General features: G+C 45.9%; 1 protein-coding gene across 1 annotated transcript in view; it reads right to left on the bottom strand.

The window, feature by feature from the left end:
- Positions 1-26081, bottom strand: part of Csmd2 (CUB and Sushi multiple domains 2) — a 553879-nt gene that overhangs the window by 101242 nt on the left and 426556 nt on the right. The window contains 6 exon segments of the mRNA XM_033767260.1: positions 193-288; positions 6939-7052; positions 8346-8462; positions 9346-9540; positions 17811-17998; positions 21543-21687. Coding sequence (XP_033623151.1) covers positions 193-288; positions 6939-7052; positions 8346-8462; positions 9346-9540; positions 17811-17998; positions 21543-21687 — 855 coding nt within the window.

Raw genomic sequence — 26081 nt, 5'->3', positions numbered from 1 at the left:
TCAACATAGACTTTGGTCCAAGAAATGTCTGTTGGGTAAATGATTGCATAAAATTCAACAAAATGTCAGGAAATTGCTCCAGAGACTAGTAATTGCCCCAAACGCTCTGAGAAAGAGGCTCAGATGAGGGGTCAAAGGTCCCTGTGACTGGACCACAGTCACCAAGGAGCTGTGGTGCCCATGTCTACATACCTTGGTAGACAAAGTGGAAACCTCTGGCTGAAGCTGGGCCTTTGGCACTGAACTTAATGAGAACTTGATTGGAGGTGGCCAAGGGCAATGATTCTCCTGCCGAGATAAGGGATGAGGAGGAGAGGAAGACAGTGAATCCAGCAGTGAGGTCCAGCAGCTATAATCCTGGCCACAGAGGAGGGGTAGCCAGTACTTTACACAGTGATTCACTCCATGTTATAGACCTTCTTGAAATAAAACTTCACATTTCACTGCATTTCACAGTTTAAAGTTTACAGAAGGCTTTTGCATCTATGGTCTTACCTCGGCCTGTAGTAGTAATATGAGGGTGGCACAGCAGAATTCAACACCTTTTCTTAACAGAGCAAGACAGAGAGGTTCAATAGGATTACATGATCTTCCTGGGTAGGGGGAAATGGCAAAAGCTGCTAAAGATCCCCACAGGGACGGGGAGAATGGTGCTACCAAGATGACTGAAGGTCTACTTGGAAAGCTGACATTGATCTGATCAAAAAAGGGCACTGCCTTCTGGGAAGGAGGGTGCTGCAACTGTCTGAGAGCAACTGGCCTGTCCAAGATCTCCTGCAGAATGATGGGTAAGAGATGTGACAGTGTAATTAATTACTCATACTAGGATACAATATTAGTAATTACGCTGGGACAGCCAAGTGCAGGCTGGGACTATGTCAGGAAAACCAGGATATATTGTCACTCAATCTGGACCCCAGGATAAACTGGGGGGAAATGTGCATGGGCACTGTAAGCTGGAGGAGGTGGGTGGCCTTCGAAGTAGGAGGTAAAGGCATAGATCTGCTTGGTGTGGTACAAGTGGGTGAGGGAAAGACAGCACCAACTGGCCTCGCAGCCATGAAATACAGTCCTGTTCATCATCAGCTTCCTTAAGAAGCCAAGAGAGAACATGGTGCCATGAAGGGGCAAGGCTACTATGCGTGTGGCCCCTCTGTGATCTTAGTGACCCCGAAAGCAGCTGCAGACTCCACTCACAGAAAAGAAGTGTGGGTTACAGTAAACCAGCCTACGTCTCCACCGTGAGGAGAGCTGAGGCTCAGACCACCAAGGAGCCACGGGGAGCCATTTGGGGGCGTGTCCACCAGTGCTTCCAGAAAGCCCACGTGATGCTACCGCTCAGGTGAAGTGGAGAGCCTTTGCACAGCACACTTAGATTTCCATGAGCTGGAAGTCATCGCCCCAGCTAACTCCTGGTTTCCAGAACAAAGACACAGACAAAGACAAAAACAAAAAAATACTCATGGAAACAAAGCCCCCCGCCATTGTCACTGTCCTTGTTAGTTCTTGTCAGTGGAAGTGGGTGGACAGAAACTAGGTTCTTGTCTTTCCATCCTCTTGTCTGATAAGTGTGGATGAGGGCTCCAGAGCCCATGATGACTTCAGTCCTGGACACATGCGGACCTACCTCCTTTTCCAAGGTAAACACAGTAAAAATCACTGGGCATAAAAAAAAAAAAATCTTAAAGTTTTAAAGAAGAAGACCACTCTGAGAAGTTGAAGCAAGTATTTTTATATGTGGTGCCATGAAGATCAGGCCAAACAAACAAACAAACAAACAACCCAAAACGAAAAACCAACCAACAACAAAAAACTCAAGAGGGTTCTCAGTCATGGTTCGCAGTATTAAATTGTGTATGGCATCTGTGAAGTCAGAGGAGGAGGATGTGCCAAAGGAATGATCTAAGACGAATAAAGGTTACGAAGGCATGAGAAATGCTAACCTATGTCTTCTGGGTTCTGCAGAAATCAGACAAGGAAGTGGAGATGAAACTGGGGAAATTCTTCCAGAATCCACAGAAAAAGGGTAAAGATTATCAAAACAATGACAGAAAGGACGAGTGACACGGAAGATGGATGAGAAAAGCCCAACAGGCATGCAGGGAATCCCAGGGAAGGAAGGAGAACTCAGAGAGTTCCCAGAGAACGCAAAGGAGAAAAGATAATCTAAGAAGGAAGATACCTTCCCTATGACGTGAGGCCCAGACTGCAGCTGCTGCAGTCTGATTAGGGGAACAGACTCCTACCACAGCATGTCCTAGGGGGCTGTTTAGTTTTTTAAAGACAAAAGAAAAAGAAAACCGTATGAATTAAAAAAGCATAGTTTTTGTGTTTTTCTTTTTTTTTTTTTGGTACCGGAGATCGAACTTGGGTCCTTGTGCTTGTAAGGCAGGTAGGGGAGCCACTGAGTGAAATCACTGGCCCCCCAAAAGCATAGTTTGCTTACAAGGACAAAAGCATCATGCTGGACTCCAATTTGCCTGTAGTATTAGATGGCATAATAAAGTGAAGTAACTGCTACAGTTCCAAAAGATAGTGTGACCCATAAAGTGATTTGCAACGGTGCCGTCACTTACATGACCTGTCAGCAAGAAGAAATTCTCATACCTGCAAGGTGACAGGAACACCGTAGTTATGAGCCCAACTGAAAGAAAGAACTCAAGTAGGGGAATGAAGGACTAACAGGGATAAAGGGAGCCAGGAAAGGATGGTTAACTCCAAGTAACTGTTGTTAATGAGGTAACAAAATGAAATGCGCTAAATATCAAACTTGCCCTTATGGAAGAAATTAACAATTTAAAAATAATTACCAAGAACATTAATATAAAAGCTCAAATAGGAAAAAGTGTGAATAAGAGATGGGTCAGATATGAATGCAAAAGTGAAGATGCAAAATGAAAACAACACAAATAAACACCCAGAAAGAGCAAAGCAAGTTGACAGATATCAGGCCAAATATTTCACTTTGAAATAAAAAAGTAATCTTCTTTTAAAAAATGCTCTTGGAAGAAATAAGGAAAGAGATCAGGCAGACAGGTACAAAAATTGTTAGAAATATGAGAAGATAAAATATCACAATTGTAGTGGGAGGTAGTTTCATGTAACATTCTTGATCACTGATATGTCAACTAGGAAAACAAAAATGAAGATGTTAAGTAGCATTTCTTATGCTCTCTCAACCCCAGTATACCTCAGGGACAGGGACAGTTCAATCCTGTGGCTCATTATCAGTGTTTCTCTGAATGAGGAAGTGGGAAATTCTCTGAGTATGCTAACACTGATATCTTCAGATCTTACCCATTTGTCTGTCTAACTGTCCATCCTTTTTTTCTATTTCTATGAGTCTTGTACATCAGTATCTCTACCCATATTTCTATTCACATTTATATCTATAGATCCTAAATATTCATCTGTCTCTCTTTTTTTAACCTTAGGTCAAATACTTGTACTTTTATGTCTATAGCTATCTATCTATCTATCTATCTCTGTCAATTTTGAAAAGGCAACCCACTCAAGAGATCCTGATTAAAGTGTTTCTCTGAATGAGGAAGTGGGAAATTCTCTGAGTATGCTAACACTGATATCTTCGGATCTTACCCATTTGTCTGTCTAACTGTCCATCCTTTTTTTCTATTTCTATGAGTCTTGTACATCAGTATCTCTACCCATATTTCTATTCACATTTATATCTATAGATCCTAAATATTCATCTGTCTCTCTTTTTTTAACCTTAGGTCAAATACTTGTACTTTTATGTCTATAGCTAGCTAGCTATCTATCTATCTATCTATCTATCTATCTATCTATCTCTGTCAATTTTGAAAAGGCAACCCACTCAAGAGATCCTGATTTACACTCTTGTTGAGTGGATGGTGGTGGTACTGAAAATCATTTGGTGGAGAATCCCTGATAGAGATGAACAACAAAAACCAGTAAGATTGATCTCATAGCTATTTCAAAGTTCATTTACTCAGACCAACAACTCTAGGGAACAGAACTTCTGCCCTGAATTTTACAGATGAGGAAACTGATGCTCTGTGAGGTCCACTGCTGTGCCCACTGTGGCCTAGTGAGAAATCCCAAGGGCAGAGAGAAGAGTGCAGCCGGGTGACCGCAGAACCTGGGCCCATCCCTCCCCACGCTACAGAGAACACAGTTCTCAGATATTTAGGAAATTAAAAAAAAAAAGTCTTTAGTCACTGAGAAGACCTCATTTGCTCTTCAAAGTAGAAATGGTAAAGGTCACATTCTCTCACCACATGGTAATAAAAATAGAAATGAACACAAAATTTGAAATAGCAAGAACAAAATCTAAGTTTTTGGCCAGGAAAGATAAGACATTTTTAGCCAACTCTTGGGTAAAAGTGTTGCGAGCTACTTAGAAAGTAACAGTAATGGAAATAGTACATAGCACAATTTATGGCATGAGGCCAAAACTGAATATATTGCTGTAAACATGCTTTGTATTAAACAGGGAAAATAACAAACCAAGCCCTCGATTCAAGAAGTTAGAACAAGAAGAACAAAGTAATTTGGAAAAATAAAGTAATTTGGAGAGAAATTATGAAATAAAGGAAGAGGCTAATTAGAAAACAACAGCAACAAGCTCCACCAAGAAAACTTCAAGTTTGATAAATTGGAGCAATAAGAATTAAAAATAAATAAGATACCCCACAAAACCTCTACAGCCAAGAAAAAAGGGGAACTATGAACATAGCATCTAGCCTTAGAAAGGCAGAGGCTAGAACTGCTAAAACAAAGCATATTAAGTGTCATCACAGTATATTACATAAATCATGTTGCTATATTTATAAGAAATCATAGAATAAATGCTTTACTAAAAGGTAAATTATCAACACTGAAATTCAAATGATATACACAAACAGACCAATAACCATGGAAGAAAATAAAAGAGAAACCACCAAAATGGAGGATGTAAAATAATGAGGCAAATTTATTTGAAAATGACACTGCTTCTCACCTAGAAGCCAAGAATTAGTTGTCAATGCTGGTCTATTGTGGAGGGTTCAAAGACTTTATAAAACCAATGCACCAAAAATACCAGTCTTGGAATTTACTAGTCAAGACCAGTTAAAAAATACAGCGAGGGGGAGAGAAAAACCTATGATAAAAACACAGATGAAATATCTAGGAATAAAGTTAACAAAAAACAAGTACTGTTAAGTAAAAATTATAGCATCTTCTCAGAGATTACAAAAGATGAATAAACAGAGACACACATCACATTCCTGGAAAGAAGTGTTAATATAAATGTGTGAGTTCTCTCAGCGTGATCCATAAATTTTATGAAATTCCAGTAAAAAATTTGATGTAATTTTTTAACTTGACAAAATATTTCAAAATTTTATTTGGAGACAAAAATAAGTAAGAATAGCTACTTAAAATTTCAAGAAAAAAATGACCATGGGGATTGATAAGACCATGTATGTATTTAAAATTATTATAACATTAAACACTACTGTATCATTACAATAACAATCTGATACCAGAATAAACAGACACTTGGAGGAGACAGATAAAAAGTCTAGAAGAGACCTTTCATTAAAATTTAGTATATGTAAATATGACATTTTGAGAAGTCTTCTAGGCCAACTAATTAACTATAACTGGTTAGATTCTCTGTATCAAATAATAAATCAAGATAAATTTCAAAGGTGCTAAGGCAAGAAGAGGTAAAAGAAAACACAAAAGCAGTAAAAGGAGGCACAGAGAAATATGTATTTGATCAGCATAAAAGCAAAGGAGAAAATTATAAAAGAAAACATGGATAGATTTACTGTCATGGGAAATTTAACTTTTCTGACATTAAAACATACTCTGAATAAATTAAATGGCAAACAACAGAGTGGAGGGGATTTTTATAGCATATAATCTAGACAAAAGGTTGTTACTGTATATAATATATATGCTTATAATAATATGGAATTCCACTCAAGAAATACAAAAACAAATGTTAATAGAGAAATTGACACAAATTAACAAACAAAAGATGCATGGGCCTATAAGCCCATTATAAAAAGGTTAACACCTACCTAGTGATAAAAAAAAAAGGCAAATTAGAAAATGAGATCCCATTTTCACTTTTCAAACAGACGAAGCTTTTGGTTTTTTAATTACCTACTTTTCGTGAGAATAAAGCATGCTCTCTCATTCATTGCTAGTGAACAAAGTAGCAAGATCTTTCTAGAAAGGCATTTGATAATCTGTATCAAAAGCCTTAATGATCTCCCATATCCTTTAACTTAGCTGTTCAGTGCCTAGGTATTCTAAGGTAGTAGGCAGAGATGTGTACAAAGATATTTGTATATTCACTGAATTACTATTCAGAAGAGTAACAAAGCAGAAACAATCCAAAGAGAGTCTAAAGAGAATTCATTACATAAATCTTAACTGTATGAGAGACTACTAAGCAGCATTTAAAAATGCTGTTATGAAGAAAAAATAATGGCAGAGAAAAATTCACAGTGAATATTTCAGTAAAATAGGTATAGGTTTTTTTTTCCCAATAAAATACATAAAAGATTAAGTCTAAATAGATATAAAGACTGGAAGGAATTATACTACCGCTTGTCGGTGGTTCTTTCTGGATGTGTTTCATTTAAGTTCTCTATAACAATTATTTTGTTTTGCCCTCAAATTTTCTACAATGAAAATGCAGCACACTTATAATTAGAAAATAAAGGTTGGATCTGCACATAAAAACAGGAGCATGCAACAGGGTGTGTGCGGGGTACCCTTGTGTGTATGGGTGCTCAGGAGCTGCCCGGTGTGCTGTGGGGACATCCCAGAGCACGACGACGACACAACGCTGCGAGGGCGGACTGGTGTCCAGGGTGCTCGCAGGGCCGCACTCCTCAAGGGAGACCTGTGATGCTCCCTCACCAGGCCTCTCCCCACCCCAGCCCAGCCCTGGGTACCTGTGTGGGAGCCCGAGAGGGAGCTGAGGAGTCGAGAGTGCTGGCTGTGACCGTCATGTACCTCCACCACATCATTGAGGGCTGTGTGGAAGAAGGCGAACTGGCCAAACACCACTGTGGAAGAAAAAGTGTGGGGAGACCTCAGTGTGAAAGATGGGTCAGGTTTGCTGAGGCGCTGCGGTGACAGAGGATCAGGAGGGCAGCCCAGGGGGAGCTGTCGGTTCACAGGCTAACTGCTTGCTGGCCTTCTTACAGGCAGATTAACACATTAGCTGGAACACCTGGGCATCGCTATGCGGGGAGCTGGGAAAGTTGGGGGTCACCTTCTCCACGGGGTCCAGACAGCACTAAGGGCCACACGTAAAGACAGGTTGGTGGAGGCAGCACTGAGTTAACCTTATTCCTTTCCAGATTGCAGCTGCAGCAGCTACACGAGGCCACTAAAGGGCTTTGGTAACACCCCTCTTTTTCCGCATGACCCCAGGACCCCACATTCTCCCTTACTTTTTCTTCAAAGACCCAGCTGATGAGGGCAGTCCCTGGATACAACAGCTTTCTCTGCAGTTAACAGGAATGAGGGCAGGGAGCAGCAGTCTGCCCCTAACGAGCAACTATCTACAGAGCAGGCAATATCTTCACCTCAGCTCACCAAGGAGGTAACACAATGAGTACTAGGCACCTATGGGATGCCAGGTACAACACTTAGATGCACCAACTTCTTTGACTATGACTTTCCCAGACAGCATTCATAATTTGTAGTCCTGGCAACTAAAGCTCAGAGGTCAAGAGCTCCCCAAGGGTGCTCAGCTAACTAGGGGAAGGGTCTAAGAGCCGGTTCCCAGTCAGATAAGGCCTAAGGGCTCTGCCATTTGATGGGTATTTGGACTACCAGCCCTGAGTAGCAGGGGTTTCCTCAGCCCTCTCCTCTCTGCCAGGCACTGTGGAGGGGTGAGAGTCCTTCTGGGCCAAGGTGGGCACAGGCTTCCTTCAGCTGTCTACCAGTCCCAGTTCATTCTGCCTGAACCTGTCTCTAAGTTGGCCTGGCACACTGAGGGCAGGAGCCAGGGCAGACCCTGCTCTATAGCCGGACCCTCTTATTCAATCTGTGCTGTGCTGGGGATCCCTGGGGGGTACATCTCTCTCTCTGGCCTGGCCAGTTCTTCTCTAGCTCTGTACCCTCACTTCTTGCCCGCCTCGCTGTGCCCTCCTTCCCTCTCACATCAGAAATGGCTTGTGCACCCTGTTTGTGAGTGTCAGATGCAGCTGTCCTTCCTGGGGGCTGCTCTGCCCAGTGCCACAACGTGAGGGGGCAACTATGAGGGGCCAGAGAAGGAACTGCCCATTTGAAATGAGGGGGAACAATCAGGAGACCAAACCAAACCAAACCAAAAAACCAAAAACCCATACCATAGTCCTTGGGCACAGTGACAAAATACAAGCAGGTCTGTCCGCTGGTGTAGTTCTGGGGGTAGTTGGGGGAGAGGACCACTCCATCTGAACCCACATACTGTCCGCCACAGGGGGCTGGAAGAGAAGCCATAGAGAGAGCCAGGTGATCTCATGGGGCTCTTGTCAGCTGCCCATTCTCCCTTCTGCTCCCAGATGGAGCCTCTGGCTCTGGGGAGCTGCCCTGAGGTGGGCAGCCACGAGCGTGGAGAAGGGGAGTTTGATGACACTACTTCTTCATCCCTGTCTTGGCCTGAAACCCACCCTGATGCTACGAAGCGGCCCGCCTGTGCACTTTGTCAGCCTTGGCTCCCTAACTATTGCCACTGGGCTCATTTCTTGAAGGTATAGCCTTGGGACATGCATCAGGAGCCCTTCTGCCTACATGTGGGCCCAGAAATGGCCAGCTGCCTCATAGCTGGTGGCTACACCTGGGTAGCTGGGGTCTTATGAGGAGGAGTTTTCTTTGTCAGACTAAATCACTGGGAGCCAAGCAACTCAGCCACATCTTGCTTCCATTTCTGGGGCCAATTTCCACAAGAGGTGGCCCTCACACCTGCCTCTCCTGCTCACCAGGCAAAGGAGCTACTGGACTTTTCCACACTGCATGTGTTGGGGTGTGTCCCTGAACTCTGGAGGTTCTGAAGCACTGTCCCACTCTGCTTGCATGTACCCTATGGCTAACCCAAGCCCATACAGAGGCCCAGGGCCTCCTTCAACTCCATGCTCCTCAGGTGTGCTCCCTGGGGTGGAACATCGGTCTGAGCAGGGACACTACATGAGTGGAAGGGACCATATAGACAAGTTCTGGCACACCTGGTGAGTTATGAGCCGTTTCCATTCACGGCAAACCCAGGTTCACCTGGCCCTACTTGCAGGAGCTGTCTCTGAGGACCATGTCCCATCCCGTTTCCCCTTTTGCTCTGCATCCCTTGGCCCTCAGCTCCCTTCCCCCGCCGACCTGTGCAGACTGGTCTTGGCTTGTTCCATGCTGGCTTCCCATCAGGCCCCAGGATGCAGCTGAGGGTGGAGGAGCCCTCGACCTCATAGCCCCCGTGGCAGTAGTAGGTGATGGACGAGCCCAGCTTCAGGTCGGACCCCACACGTGTGCCGTTCTTGATGGAGCCAGGGTCAAAGCATGACTCCCGTGGGTTTTCTGGAAAAAGACACACACACACGCACACACACGCACACACACACGCACACGAACACACACACACACATGCACACACACACGGCTCATTAGTGGCCTATTTCCACGAGAAGTCCATGGGGTCTTCAGATCTAGACTTCTCTAACCCCGGTTAGACGTTCATGTCTGCACATCACACTGAAGCTTCTCCTCTTTTCCCCGCACATTCTTGCTGTGACCTACAGAGGAAGGAATGAGAGATAAATCTCCAGGTCCTCTCTCACCTCCCTATTCTCACCTCCAAGGGGAGTGAGTGTTGCTCTAATTGTTGGAAGCGGATGTCTCCAGTCCATGTCATGGTGGTGGGCAGGGTCACCGTGGTACAAGTCAGTGCTTAGGCAGAGCCTACCCCTTGGCCCATCTCTGACCCCATCCTCAGCTGGGGAGCAGAGTGACAGTCTGCTTTTGGAGACAGCTCTTTCTCTTCCTCTCCATCTTTGGCCTCCACATGCTGTTGGTTGGGGGTGGAGCTGCCATCTGTTCTGCAGGCCGAGTCACATCTACCCACTGTAGGCGCCTTTGAGTACTGAGCACCAGTACCTAGTACTGGATTTCCCCCACTTCTTGAATAAATCGGAGTCTCCACTACAGTTTCCAGGGCTTTGCATTGGGTATTGAGAGTGCCGGTTTATTAGAGCAGCAGTGTTTTTCTATTTGGTCATTGACCCTTACATGTCTTCCCAACCAGGCATAATGTGCATGTATCTAACAGTAATTTACTTTTACAGGTGTCCCTCTGCACAGGACAAGACAGTAGTTGATGCTGCCTGAGGATTGGGAGTGCAAGCCAGGTCCTTAATCTCTGGAGGACCCTCTTCCTTCCCTCACCAAGAGCAGGAAATTTGGAGCAATTCCTGGTTTCCATCCATCACTACCCTTCCTCAGTCTTCCTAGGTCCAAGACCACTGATAGTCAAGAAGCTGACAAGCCCAGCTGGGCAGTGGCTGGATACAGCTGAGACCAGACAGTACCAGGCACATGCTACTGCGTATCAGGCTCCCTTCCCTGTACTGTGTGACAGCTCCTATATACTTCAAAGATACCATCTCTGAGTAAGGCTCTTCGACTTTGCCTTCTCTCTGGCAGAATTTGTTTTTCTTTCCCTTATTATAGCGAGTCTCACACTATCTTGGTAGTTAGGTAAGTGTATTTCTCCTCAGTGGGTTCTAAACTTCTGGAGAACAGGGTCAATCACCTAGTCCTCTCATAACCCCAGCAACTAGCACAGAACTTGGCACCATTGTTGGCTGTATTTGGCACATAACACAGGCTTAATAAATGGCTGCTGAATTGTTTGGCTGAACACTCCAGGGCGTGGAAAATGAACAGTTGCATCAATGTTTCCAACTACAGACTCTATTGTATATTTACTCACATTTCAGAGGAAGACAAGCTTATCATACCAAGCATTATCACATTAATAATAATGATGAGAACAATGACAGTGATGATAGTCCCTGATGTGGGACTATCACCTTATAATTTCCAAGCACTTTTCAATTTGTTAGCTCATTCGTGTCTCACAATACCCTCTGCGGCAGGCAGGGCCAGGTATCCTCATGTTCAGGACACAGATGAGGAATGTGGTAATCAGAGAAGGTAAATGCATTTTCCAAGCCATTCAGCTATTGAGAGATAGAATTAAGACCAAAAGCAGGTCTTCAGCCTGCCAAACCAGAGCTCCACCGTGAATGATAAAACTAAATGACTAAAACACCATAATGATGATAATAAATAAAACTCATGCCCTTCAAGATGGAAAAATTTAAAGAACCAGCTTTTCCTTGATTCTAATACATGAGGTCTACTTCCAAATTTTATAATAGCAAAATGTTGGAAACAGCAATCCAGATGTTGAACCAGTAAGGAGTGGGTTAAAAGGTGTGGGTGAAAGCCATCCACTGAAAAACAAGTAGCCTGTAAAAAGAATAGCAATAAGTCTGAATATTGATGTGGAAAGATGCCCACACAAGCACCCACGATCAAATTACAGATCAGTACATATGATATGATCTTATTCATATGAAACAGCTACTACCCATAGTCACTGGCTGGTTGTTTTTGTAAATAAAGTTTTATTTAAACACAATTATGCTTGTTCACATCTGGTCTGTAGCTTTTTAAACACTGTGCCAGCAGAGATAAGCAGTATCAACAGAGACCATCTTGAGCCAGATATTTGCTTCCTGGCCCTTTACAGAAAGAGTATGCCAATCCCTGGTATAGAAGTGACATTATTTTATACTAATACAATATATCTGTAATGAGATAACAAGCCATTCATAATGGAACCTTCGGAGATGGTAGTGTTACTAGGGGAATGTTACATTTTACAGTACATCTTACATGCTTCTATATTATTTGGTTTTCCAACAAATACACATTACTTTTAAAATAGGCAAAATGAACATAATTCCATTTTGAATTCATAGAAGAAGGCCCATGACAGTGATGGGGGTGTGGTGGGAATCTTCATCACAGCCCCCAGGCCCACAGTGCTCTTCCAAGAGTTTCAAAGAGGAAACAGATACTTTTCAGTATCCCTCTGGTCAAAGATGATTCACTGTGACCTTCCCTGAGCTATTTCAGATTTTCTTCATCCTTGCTCTGAAACAACCCTCTACTCCTACCCCACTCCTGTGCCAAGGGCTTCTACTCGACTTCAAAGCCCTGTCTACATGGTCCCTGCTCAGCAAGTCCTTCACAAACTACCATTCTGAATGGGCACTCTGCTTTTCTTTCTCATAGTAGTCTGCTTTTTTCCTCTCCTAACCTCTTATGCTCTCATGTCTAGCTTGTTGACTTAATTTATCATCCGTCTCTTTTGCTCTCGTTTGAGTTATACTGAGGTAGGAACCTTGACCACTTAGCTCACCACTGCAAACCCAGTCTGTGGTACAGGGTATGCCTGAAGCAGAAGTATCATTAGGGAAACTGATGGTCTTGCATACCTGCATGGATGTCCTAGCCTGCCCCTGCATTGAGGGAGTCCACCGTACGTACTGCAGGAGGAGAATAAAGCTTTGTCCACCCACCCTTTCCACCAATAACACTGGCCAGGAGAAAGACAAGAAGCCTCTCTGAGACTCACCTTAGTGACTGGATCCCTCAGAGAGGATTCCCCCTTTGCTTCTTGTTTCTTCCATGAAAGGGCAAAGCTCCCCAGGACGATGGGTTCAGTAAGTCCCTTAGAGCAGTGGTCTAACAGAGATAACTCTGGCATGACCGTGTTCAAGGCCAACTCCTAGGAGGTGAGCCCAACTGGAACAGTCACCAAAAACCCGCCCTCTTTGCCTTAGAATTAGTGGGACTTCAGCGTCACATCTGCAGGAGAAAGTTCTGCCAGACTGGTTGTTGCTAGGATGTGAACTCCATGGAGGTTGGGGCTTTGGTTCCCCACTCTGTTCTGAGCATTTGATTCAGTGGGGAGCACATGGCAGGCACTGTTAATTCTACTGAATGAACAAATACAAACGCCTGATCTGTCTTTGCCCAGGGGCCAAAGCCAAATCCCATGATGCTGCTCGGTGGACACTCCGATTAGGTCTCATCTCTCTGATCACCTCTAGAGGGCTTGGAACCGGCATAGAAACTGGAAAGTGATTCTGTGCTGAGAGTGCTGCAGCTGTAATTATCCTAGAAGAGTGTAAAAGCTAGGAAAATTGACTCTCAGAGAGAATAGTGCGGCAAATACCCAGAAAGCACTGGGGCAGAGACAAGTCCTGAATGGGAGATGATGTTATCTATTTGTGACTCTCAGTCCTGACTCCGCCCCCTTGGGAGTTTACACTTCCTGCCTGTGGGCTTCTTTTTCTAAAAATATTTTGCCTTTTTGCATTACATTTGAGTGAGTTTTTCTCATATGTACTGTTAAAATATAGAACCCTTTTTAATTTAAATTGGGCTGGTTGTTAGTTGTTTTCTAAGCCTTCTTTCTGGCTCAGGTTGTTTTGAGTGGGCTTCTGTTTCTTATATTCTTATAACTACTCCCCTTGCTTTAGTTGATCTGAGTGGGTTTTCTTTTTTTAATTTTGAAACTAAAATATTATCTTACATTAGAGCAAAGTGCTGCTGCTTTACTAGAGAAGTTGGAAGGATGTGGGAAGGGATCCTCGGCTCTCTGCCCCAGGCCAGACTGGTTTACATGGTGCTCAGCCAGCTGACTCCAGCAGTATCTTTCTATACGGGCTTTTGTGAGCTCCTCTCGGCCCTCAAAGCAGAACTCTCAAAGCCATAGCTCCCAGGAGACCCATTTTCTCAGCATTAGCAGAACTGTGGATCTCTCTAAAAGGCAGAGAGACACAGATGGCTTCTGGATGCAGGAAGTTGGCTCTTCTCCTCCTGAGGATGTCAACCTGTCTAGTATGCAAGTCTCATTGAGTTATGCCTCCATCTGATGCTCTGTGGACCTGCAGGGGCAAAGTGTCTGAATTCTTAGCCAGAGACTGGCAAAGTATACAGGACATACATGTACACAGCACAAATAATGTCTGCTCTAATGCCCCATACTCATGTATATACATGTATAAAACACTGTGCTTGCACTTTATGTCTTCAGCAAGCAGAAGGAAAATGTACTGTTTCACTGGGCTAGCTCCAGGAGGGGGTGTGCATATCTTTCTCCCTTCCAAATAAGGGCACGACAAAATGTCTCTGGGATGAAACAGAGCAGATCAGAGTATGTGCCCGTGACTAGGGCCGGGTCTGTTTACTGTTCCACTAGATGGACAAAGACACTGATGCTCAAGGAAGTTAGGCAAGTTTAGGCAGCAGTGTCAACAAGTGATGGAGACCATTCCTGTGAGAGATTGAGCTTGGGAGAATATCATCAAGGCTGTGGGGTCTGACAGCAAAGTAACCCATTTCAGGAATCCTGGTTAAAGAGAAGGAAAACATAGAAAATACAGGGGTCCCTGGGTTCCATCAAATGGGCTACCAGACCAGAGGCCCAGGAAGACAGCAGACCGTGATTAACATCAGGGCGTGCAGCCTGGGCAAGCAGTCAGGTAGCTCAGGATTCTCACCAGCCCCCACCTGATAGAACACACACATCTCTCCTGGTACTTGCACTACAGATCTTAACTAAGTGGTGGAGGTTGCACTTCTCTCCCTATCCTGTCTCCTCCGTTACCAGCTGTCCTACTGTTTGGCTGGCTCAGATGCCGGCTGGGTTGTGTTTTGGGCTTGGGGGATCCTTCCAGGTATCACTTTGGGCTGACCCCTGAAGGTGGAAGGTGCTCACGGGGGAGACAACTTGGAGGCATGGCTCTCATTCCTTGCATGTCTGCAGAGGAGATCTGGAGAAGAGGAGGCCATAGCCAGGTGACCACAAACAAGGTGACTGAGGAGGAAGGTGAGGGACCTTCTGCCCAGCAGCTAACTGTCCCCAAGGAATGTGAGATAAAGTCAGTTTATAAGGATAAGACCGACAATGCTGACATTTGGGTGAAATTTTGGGATCTCCACCAAGAAGATCTCAGGTGGGATAAATCAGAAGCAGCTCTAGCTATTACTAACACTTGGCTTGGGTTCAAGGACAGCACTCGTCATACATCCAAGAATCATGTTTGTGCAACTTCTTATAGCTGTCTTCAGCCATTTGGGTGTGTGATTTATCAAGGGAATAGTTTGACAAGGGTTACACAATGGAAAGATCAGGGAAGCAGGGAAATTAAAGGTACTGAAGAGAATATGAATATAAAAAGAATAATAAAAAATGGTCATGATAACCCAGCAGGGAGTTGGTGGCGGGTAGAACAATGGAGCTCTCGGACTGGGACTAAGTGCGCCTTTGGTTAGAATTCTGCAGCCAGTCACATATATCCTGATATGTGATTGTTGACGGGGTTAGGGACAGGAAGTTGACTGTAAGATAGGTGACTGGAGGAAAAAAGGACAGCAAAGTATTTATTCTTCCGGTCAGTGCCTTGAGCCAAGAAAATGACAAGAAAAGCAGTTTCTACTTTGTGTATCTCATGTCTTCTAGAACTGTACTTGATAAATAGCAGACCACTAATAGCAATGAAGAGTTCAATGAGTTCATGGATATAAAATACCCAGGACAGTGGTGGCAGTTGGTACACACAGGGTTAGCTATTATCATAATTAGTGTTATTTGTGCACTTGTATGAGATAGTCTCAAACGTTGCCAGAAATATTTAATTAGGGACATTTTAAAAGGTGGCCGAGGCTCTACATTATGCAAGTGGGAAACATGAGCCAGAAAATTTTTAATTTTAACTGGTAATATGAACCCATTTGTATATACAGGCTGATGAGAAGTGAGTGAACTTGGGTTGTAGTAATAATAACAAAATCCATCCTCTCTAGAGCATCAGTAGAGTGTTTAGTATATTCTGAGCATTACACTAATACATATATCTCTCTATTTCTATATAATATATATGTACAAAGTATCTTTTATTCTTAACCTTCTGCAACATAATTTTTATTACCCCCATTTTTGTAGATAATGTTCCAGGAGATAATAACTTGCCAAGCTCACAAATCAAACAAGAAATGGAGCTAGGATTTGGATAATGGGGTCTGGGATAATTAAGGAAGAAGAAAAGGTCAAAAAGAGAATAATGGAGTAGAATAAAGCAGAGTGCCCAAGAGGCTGGAACTCTGTCACTACTATTAGTAACATTTGAAGATTACAGAACTCTTGGCATGTGCCACACACCACGCCAAGGACTTCAGTGCATGGACTCATTGATCGTCACATTTTAGGAGGCAGGGATTTTCCTACCATCGCTTCACAAATGAAGACAGAGGTTTTGAGAGGTTAAAGAATTTGTATGTGATCACACAATTAAGTAGTACACGTAAACTTTCACCCCAGTTAATCTGGCAGTCTGTGATCTTGGCCGAGCAAGAACCATACACCAGTTTTTGTCAGCAAATTTGAATTGTCACATGACCATGCCTATTCCTCTACATTTTGTCTAGGGCTGCTTGAGCTCTACAGTGGCAGAGCTGAGTAGTGGTGATAGGTAAATCTAAAATAATTACTATTTTTAAGAAAAAGTTGGTGGCTCCTGCTTTTGATCCCCCTAAGACAGTATTCTGCTTGCCTGAATTAGTTCAGAGATGCAATGGGGGTAAGTGAATGGGACAGCCGGAAGGATAAGGAAATACGATTGCGGGTAGGCATGTCGCTCAGTGGTAGATTACCTGCCTAGTATGTGCAAGGACCTGGGTTTGATCTCCAACACTGAAAAATAAATAAATAAATAAATGGGGGTGGGGAGAAAGAAAATGTGATGAGGAAGTATCGGAAAACAATCAGCCTCTACAAAAAAGCAAGTCTATGGTCGAAGAGTATTCTTGGGTCAGAGGTTCGAGCACTGTGACCCTAGGATTGGACAGGCTGTCTGTATGGGCAGATGTGGTGTGGAGAAGGCTTGATGTGCCTTCCAAACATTGACGAGATAGAAACTTGGTCTCCAGTTTGGTGATATTGAGGTTGGAGGACTTTTAATAGGAGGAGAAGCCTAGTGGAAGATGGTTAGGTCATGGGAGCCCCTACCCTCAGAAGGGATTAACATAGTTCTGGTGTGACCCTCCTTATAGTGGGTTGTCATACAAAGGGTGAACCGGCCTTCCAAATCTTTCTGGCCTCCTGTCTTGCTGTATGATTTCTTCTACATGGGTTCCTGGCACTGTGACAGCCTCACCAGAAGCCACAAAGATGGGATGACATGATCTTGGAATATCCAGCCCCTAAACTGTGAGCTAAACAAATCTTTTTAATTTAGAATGTACCCAACCTTGGGTATTTGTTACAGTAACAGAAAGTGGACTAAGGCAAGGTCATCTCAGTTACCCAGGATCGGGGAGCACTTGGGGTAGAGAAGATGGAGACTCACTCCAGAATCCTCACTGAGGGAAGATATTAGCTGGGAGCTACCGAATGAGGTTATGAGATTAAGGTAGAGCTGAGAATGACCCTCAAAGAAAGAGGGGAGAAGAGGAGCACGATTTGGAAATAGAAGTGAAGTACAGAGAGAATGCTGTCCCCCTTCTCTCCCAATCCTGGGGCATCTGAGTATAGAAGACCAAGCCATCCGCAGGGCTGAAGGGGAGGCAGGTCCTCTGAAGGTGCAGCTGAGCCAGGGTCAGGATAGACTCCTTCTGGTCTAGCTCCAGGCCCTCCTCTCCGCACTGCACTGAGCCTTCTCTGCCAGCATGGCTGGCCCTGACCTTGGTAACTTGTAGCACTAGGCTCTTACCTGTGTAGTCAATCACGAAGCCAGCATTGCTCACAGATGCATCACTTCGGAAGGCAAGGAAAAGGCTGTTGCTGCTGCTTTCGATGCGTCCTGGGAGCTGGGAGCCATAGAAACTTCCTATGAGAGGGCTGAGAGAGTCCCGTCCATCGTAGATATGGAGAAAGTCATAGCCAGGCTCCAAGTTAAAGCTACGGAACAAAAACATCCCACCCCATCCCGCTAAGGTCAAACAAAGGCTCATGCTGGAGCCTTAGGCTTAACCCAAGGATGGGGCCTCCCAGAGAGCAAGCCCACCATCTTGGTGCCCAACCCCTGAAGGCTGGATGGGGGGGGGCGTGAAGTGGGGAGGTGGATAAAATCCTTCTTGTAGGATAGAGGATGTGGGGAAGGTAGGCTCAGGGGAGGCAGATTCCAAAGTCAGGATCCCCAAATTGGGATCTGAGAACCTAATTTCCTCCTTTCACAGCAGGGAAAATGAGTTGCCAACTCTAGGCACTGAAGGACCAACTGAGGCAGGTCCAGAACTAATGTTTCTTACCTGATGTCAGTGCTCTTGATATCATGCTATTATTCTTCACACCTCCTACCTAAGAGGAAGGAGCTGCTGAGGTGGACATTCCCAGGCAGGAAGAGGCTGGTTACCATGAAGACCCTTAACTTCTTCACTCCCTATCCCGAGCCAGCTCTCCAGACCTTCTCAGGACTTGCTGTCTTCCCACTCCCAGCACCCAAATGAGAGGTGTCTTTCTCTTAGTTTCCCTGACCCAGATGTGGGGGAAAATTCATTTTTAAAAACTCTTAGCTTAGCAAATTGAGTACTAGGGTTCATGAATGTGACTTATCCCACATTGGAATGGCTACAGTGAAAAATGATTTAAAAAAATGCCATGTATTGGCAAGAAATGGAGCCCCAAGGTCCTCATGTCCTGCTGGTGGGCTTGTGGCCTGGTTTTCCCTCTTGGCCCATGGTTTCCACTAACTCTGAACATAGTCTGCTCTCTGAGGCAGTGATTTCACTTTTAACCATAGATACGTCAACATCAATTAATAGCAATCAAGTGTGCAAAAATGAAAATGATAGAAAAGTAAATGAATTTTCAGAAAACAGTTTTTTTGATGCGAATTCATCCATGCCCAGCCTCGAGCTGAATATTCAGATATACTATTGGCTGGACTGAGGATGAAATAGCCCTTCTACCCTTTAGCTAAGATATATGCCGGAGACAGGGGGCCACACATCTTTAGCACAAAGTGCATAAGGCCAGTAAGGAGACAGGGCAAGGGGCTGGGAGGCAGCTGTGTGAACCCCCTCCCTGTGCACCTGTCACACCTGTGTCAGCTGCAGGGTCACCCCACACCACTGTTGGGAGATGTGATCATCTTGTTCTGCAATTTAGTTTCTACCCACCTCCGGGGAAGGGTTGCAGAGTCAGTCTGTCTTGGTCACAAATTATAGCATAGTCCACTTCTTAACTAATTGGCTTCTTTCTGTCCTTGTTTTTCCGTCAGTTATTAAAACTTATCTGAACACTCAATTGCCAAGCACTGCCCCAGGTGCCTGGTGGGAGGGACATATCAGACACGAATCCTCCCTTCCAGAAGTTGATGGTGCTGTAGGAAGTGATGGACATATAGACAACAGAGTGGGTGATGAAATCCACACAAGGCAGAGTGGGAACACACGGCTCCTCGGGGAGGGCAGTAACCAAGCTTTCATGGAGGTCAAGCCCGAGCTGGTCTCAGGAGATGACAAGATTCTCAGTGGCTGGGCAAGGAGAGAAAGTTACTGTGAAAAAGCACAGGCAAAGTCACTAGGGCATGAAAGAATCTGTGAGACCCTGGAAGGTGCCAGGAGTTCAATCTGACTGGATCTCAGGGCACAAGACCAGGTAGGACCCTGCCTGGGAGGTAGACAAGGATTGGGTTCTTTAGAGCGCAACCCAAAAGTTCAGTCTTATATATAGGCAAGAGAGCCATTAAAGATTTTTTTAAAGGGAACTGTTTGTTTGTTTTTAATTAGACATGAATATAAAGACCCAGAACATTCTCATTACCCAGACAGCTCCCATCCTTTCCCCCTGTCTCAGAAGCCACTACTGATCCACTCTCCACCCCATAGATTAGCTTTGCTGCTCCTAAAACTTCACACAAGTTGAACCATATATTATGTATTTCATGTGTCTGGCTTCTTTCACTCAGCATTGTATTTTGGGGACTGATACATGCAATAGCTCATTCTTTTTAAGTGCTGAGTACTATCATTACAGGGTGTTAAAATGGAAAATGGGATGGTTATTTCTGCACATTTGAGTGACAAGATCCTTCTGACAGTTAGATAAAGAAGAGATTGGTGTGGAAAGCAATGTGGGGCAAAGGAAGGAGTTAGGAGATGGCAGCAGTAGCTTGAATGGGAAAGATAAACCCTCAAACCAAGACAGCAGATGTTATGATGGAGAAGAGTGAAATATATGAAAAAGTAAAGGCAGTGGAGGTCGATGCCTTGGCTGCTCATGGAAGAGATAGTGAAGGCCCAAGGGAACAGAGCCACTTCTAAGGGCTCCAAATAGGGAGAAGTAACAGGCTTGGTTTCATGCACGCTTCCTTTGCATGACACATCAGCTGGAGATGACCAACACTGGGATATAGGAGCCTACAGCTCAGAAGGAAGGAAGTCAGGGCAGGTGGTGGAGGGGAATCCTGCACCTTCCCCAGGAGGACACAGCCACTGAGGTGAGTTGGTTCTGGAAGGAGACACAGGTAAGAAAGAAGCAATTGTGGCAAAGAAAGAGGGGCAAGAAAAGTAGCCAGGACGCCCCAGTAGAGGCTAGAGAAGCAGGGGAGAGGAACTCACAAAGCCCAGGAGAAAGCAACATGGGGATGGTGGGGATGGTCAAGAGGTGCGACAGGATGAGACTTCCATCTGGACTGGCAAGCAGGAATTGACTGATGCCTTTTATCAGAGGAGTTTTTGGTGGTACCAGGATGGCAGAAGCCAGGGGCAGTGGCTCGGTGCTCAGTAAGGAGGAGGGAGAGAGAAGCAGAAGCAGCCTTTTGCAGACACGCCTAGGAATGGGCTGCAAGAGAGAGGGCAGGAGCTAGGAGGGGAGGATATGGGGCCTGAGCCTGGCCACACACTGGGGAGCAGGATGGATGGAGTCAGGGTGAGCAGAGGGAGAAATACCGGAGGGAAGGGCAAAGGGACGCTCTGAGGGTCTACTTTCTAAATCTCAGGTGGCTCAGAGGTAGAAAAGACATAATGATAGTGACTGCGTAAGTTACTGTAAGGATCCAGAGTGGATGGTTCCTGCTATAATCCTAGTGCTGGGGAGGCTGAAGCAAGGAGAGGGAGTTTGAGGCCAGCCAAGGCCCTGTCTCAAAATAAAAATAAAAGAGAGCGAAGGGTATAGCTCAGTGCTAAAGTACTTGTTGAACATGGACAGACCTTGAGTTTTGTCTCAAGTACCACACACACACACACACACACACACACACACACACAGTGTGTGTGCACGAATTATCACAAGGACCACATCAGATATAGTGTTTGTGAAACCACTCAGCACAGAGCTTGACAGAGGGGATGTCTCCCTCCCTCCCTCCCTCTCCCCTCCATCTCCCTCTCTCATCTGCCTCTCTCGGAACTCAGAGCTCTCCCTGCAGTCCATGTATCCTCACCTGGGGACCCCTAGCTGCTCTGAACCCTTGTGTCCCACCCGGGGGAAAGGTACCTACATGTTAAATACCAGGGCGATGACGTAGTCTGGTGAGACAGTCACTTTCCAGTCGCACTCCTTGCCCGGTGGGTAGGGCTCTGGGTAATTTGGTGACAGGATGACTCCTGATGGTCCAGTCAGGTCTCCTCCGATGAGGACAGAAGCTGAGTAAGTCCGTCTCCTTCGCCCTGGCCGGGGAGGCATGGTAGGTACGAGTGGGTTGAGGCTCACAGGCCCAAGTTAAAACTTGGCTCTAGGACTGAGCATGGGATGATGGAATTTGACTTGGGAGTGATGGAAAAGTAGACCGTGGTGGCACAACATGAATGTTCCAGATGCCACTAGTCGTTTACTTTAAAATGGGTGAATGTTAGGCTGTGTGCATTTCACTTCCATAAATTATTATGATTCTTTTTATAATGTCTGGCTCTGCCACTACCTGGTATCTTCTTTATGAAGTGGCTGGCAGAATTATTAGAAAGTTCTGTTGAAGCCCTAGCTGGCTAATTTCGCTGCCTTTCAGACAGCTGAAATACATGGCGTCCTCTGCTGCCTCGCACCCAGACTCAAGGCAGGCTTTGTGGAGGGTCACCGTGGGTTCCACACACTCAGTGTCAGGAGGAGAGGAAAACGTGACTGTGCTCGCCTGCCAAACATGGCTAGCCTTGCCTGCTGCCGGTGCTCTGGGCGTCTGCTGGGGGTGGGGTGGGGTGGGGCAGAAAGGCACCTTTCAGCTGTCCCAGCGGCCTGTCCAAGAGGGACTTTGCACAATTATCTGGAAGGAGGTGCTAGAATCCCTGAGATGACAGGCGTCTCAAGCAGGTGGGAAGGGCACGGCAAGGGGTACCTTGGTTCACGAACTTAATTTGTTCCGTGATTCTGGAAAAAAGATGGCCACATTTGTGTTCTTTGGAAACGATGGCTGTGTTCATCACCCAATGCGGAGTTCACAAACAAAAGCAAAATTTTGCCAAAGGCTTCAGATTGGTTTAATTTTCGAACCGAACTGTTCGCCAACAAGAGCGTTCGTGAGCTGCGAACCGAGGTACCTCTGTACATTCTCTTATTCACGTCTCATTAACAACCCGGAGAGCTGTGGATTACTCTTCTGGATTATAAAGGAGGAAACTGAGGCCCAGAGAGGTGAAGCAGTCTTTCCAGTCACTTGGAAACGCAAGTGCACACTGCCTCCCAAGTCTATTCTCTGCTAGCCCTTCCCGGCGAGGTTGGGGATACTGAGTGCAGAAGAGCGCCCTCTGCAGGTCAGCAGGAGAGGCTCAGTGTGCAGCTCCAGAAGAGCGCCTGGGCCTCACACTCTTATCCACAGCGTCCTCATGAGAGGCAAGGGTTAGGTAGAGGCACCGACAGAAGGAGGCCTGTGTGGTCAGGACCGTGGAGGAGGCCTGCCATGCCCACTTAGAGCAGCCCTGCTCCAGCCAGCCTAGAGACAAGGTCTGACACAGACAAGAAGGGGAGAAAGCCTGTGACCCATCAGAAGTGCCAGCTGCCTATGGAGTTTCCCCCAGGAGCTCTGTGCCGCCTCCATTGCCAGCTCTGGGGCTTCTTCCCTCAGGTTTGGCACAGACAGGGTGAGTTTGGCTGTTACTCTTCTGCTATACCCACAGCTCTCTGCTTGCCAGGTTCCGGCCTCTGCCCCAACACAGCTCTCATGCAGAAGGTCCCTGACCTCAGACATCCAGGCATCTGCTTTCCACTTGGGCCCCTGAGCAAGCTCCACTGCCCTATGCTAGTTATGCGTGATGCCCAGGAGGGGCAGCAGGTACAAACGTGATGTCCGGTTGGGAGTGAGCACCAGTCCCTAATCACTTCAGACAGCTGGAAAATGGGGAGGCTGTGCTGATGGGCATCAATTTGGAAGTTACACGGTCCTGGGTTCAAATTATGACAATGCCACTCAGTAGCAGTGTGAGTTTGAGTGAGCTCTCCCCTGGCCCACTGGGCACCCCACGTCCTCCTCTTTAAAAATGAAAGAACGATAATGATAATGCCTTCTAACCTACACAGTGGTTACGAGGAACCAGGCAAGACTCCGAGTGCATTTTAGCATTAGCCTGTTTAACCTTCAAAACAACCCAATGAGACAGGTACTTCTTATTTTCCTATTTTACAGCTAAGTAAACTAAGGCACAGAGTAGTTTGCGTGTGGAAGGGCACGCAGCTCGTCACTATGAAGCCAGATTTGAATCCAAGTAGTCAGAATCTAGAACCTCAGCTCGAAGCTCACACGGTGACTTCAGCTGCCAGCACGTCTAGCTCGGTGCCTTTTGTATATATTGATGCTCAGTAAGTATTTGTTTCTTTGCTTCCTTCCTGTAATGAAGGGCCACCAAGGCCAGCCAGACCACGTCAGGCAGATTGCCAAGGAGGTGGAACTTAGCGGCTTGTTGCTCAAATTTCCAGGCTGTTTGCGAGAAGAGCAGAGGCATTTATGCTGCTGTCTGGGGAACACTCTGATGGCCCGGTAGAGGAATGAGCAGTGGAAGCTGATTAGCCCTGTGGTTCTGTCTACTGCCTGCAACAGCTGCGCAAGGGGCAGCTCCTTTCTCCCTGCCCCATCTTGCCTCAGGACCTTTTCTTTGCTATTGCTTTTCTTCAGAACAAGTCTCAGGAACCACAGCCCTACAGAATGGAGAGTTTTGAAGGGATCTCAGAGGCCAATGAGTTCCCCAGAATTCCCTTGAGCAGCAGGAATTCTGACTCAGGGAAAGGACTGAGCCCATAGATTTATAACAGGAAACAGAGGCAGGCAGGAAGGAAAGAGGGACGGAGGGAAGTTCATATTTCTTGAGATTAGGGTTGGGTGTGTCAGCACTGCATGACTGATTCCATAGGGTAAGTATATTTACCCTCTCAATGAGGAGATCAAGGCTCAGAGAGGTGACACAATTTTAAATCAAGCTAGGAAATGGCAGAGCCAAACACTAAACCCGGATCTGTCTACTTCCATACCCCACACTCCTTCCTATTGGTATGTAGTTAAGATCTAAGCTGGTTCTGGAACACAGGTCTCAACCTCCTGTCCTCATACTTTCACCATGCCCTGTATCATGCATCCAGGTGGCCCCTCTTCCCATTAGGGAATAGGACTCAATGTCTCGCATCCAGTGCCAGGTCTCAGAGCATGCCCAATAGTCCTCAGACGCTGGCACAGCACAGTGCCTCCCATGAAACCAGCACGGAGAGGAGCAGGCTAGTTCCAAGGGGGACATTGTAGGGGAGGTCTTGGGAAGACCCTCACAGCCATCTCCAGCAGAGATGCAGCATGGAAGGTAGGAAAATGTGAGGCTTTGTGCTCAGATCGATGTGGGTGTGAATCTTGGCTCTGCCACATCCTAGCTCTGCCATTCGGGGCAAGTTATCCAAATTTGTGTTTCAGCTTCTGCAACTGTAAACGAGAGAACAGTGCTAATTTGAGAGCGCTGCAGGGAAAGTTAAACTAGGTTATCTGAATAAACATCCAGTATGTGGTTGGCACACAGTAAAGCCTCAGTGGCTACTGGGTCTCCTCTCCCCTAGGACCCATTGCTGGTGCAGAGATGAAGACATTTATCATTTTGCCTGAGAACAAGAGCAGAGGGAAGTGAGTACCTGGGATGTTCCTATTTTTTCTTTCCCATCTTCCTCTCTCCTTCAGCTCCTCACTTTTCACCATCTAAGCAGCTATGGGGCAAAATTATTCAGGCTCAGTTCAGCACAAGCTATATGATTGCGGATAAGTCTGCTTCTTCATTTGTGACATGGGGAGGTTTTAAGACCTAGGGCAGATTTTATAAACCAAAACTGAGGTAACCAGTAATCTCCTTGAGAAGAGGAGGAACAAGTGTCTTTCCTTTGCTCCTGAGCATACAGGTGCCCTTCTAGTGCTTCAGATAGTAGAACCTGCTGAATGTACTACCCAAGGGGACCCAGCATTCCTTTTCCAGGGTAGACAGCTGGGGATGGAGAGAAGACCTTCCTGGTACGAAATCTTTAAGAGCATTTTAGCAAGAATAATGTGTGTGTGTGTGTGTGTGTGTGCATGTATGTGTAGAATGTTGTACACATGTGTGCAAAGCAGGGTAAGTGTTGGGTTTCCTTTCACTTTCAGCTGTTCCAATCTCCTGACCCCAGGCTCAAGATACAGCGGCCTCTTGCAAAGAGGGGCCTGGGCACACAGCCATGAGGCCGGAATTGGGGGGCAAGGGGCACTCTGCGGCTGCTCTGTACCAATGCAAGTTGGCGGGCTGGGCTGCCAGAAGAATCTGTTTTCAATCTTCACGCAGCTGATCTCGGCGCTTCCCTGCAGTGCGTAGCCCGGATCACACTGGAACACTGTGGAGTCACCAGCTTCCCAACTGTTGCCGCTCCGGCTCCCATTCTGTGGGACCCCAGGGTCATTGCAGGATGTTGCTGTGGACACTGGGACAAGAAAACAAGAGGGAGAGAGGCTGTCTTGGCGTCTGCCAGTCAGCCAGGCTCCCAGCTCATCACCTGCATTGACCACCATCACCGGCGCCCCTGTCGTGACCATTGTCACCTCCTACCGCTGCCATCACTG

This window comes from Fukomys damarensis, unplaced genomic scaffold, assembly GCF_012274545.1.
Source record: "Fukomys damarensis isolate Sample0158 unplaced genomic scaffold, DMR_v1.0_HiC HiC_scaffold_23, whole genome shotgun sequence".
In the NCBI taxonomy this organism is placed as follows: domain Eukaryota; kingdom Metazoa; phylum Chordata; class Mammalia; order Rodentia; family Bathyergidae; genus Fukomys; species Fukomys damarensis.
This window is presented reverse-complemented; position numbering and strand designations above follow the sequence as displayed.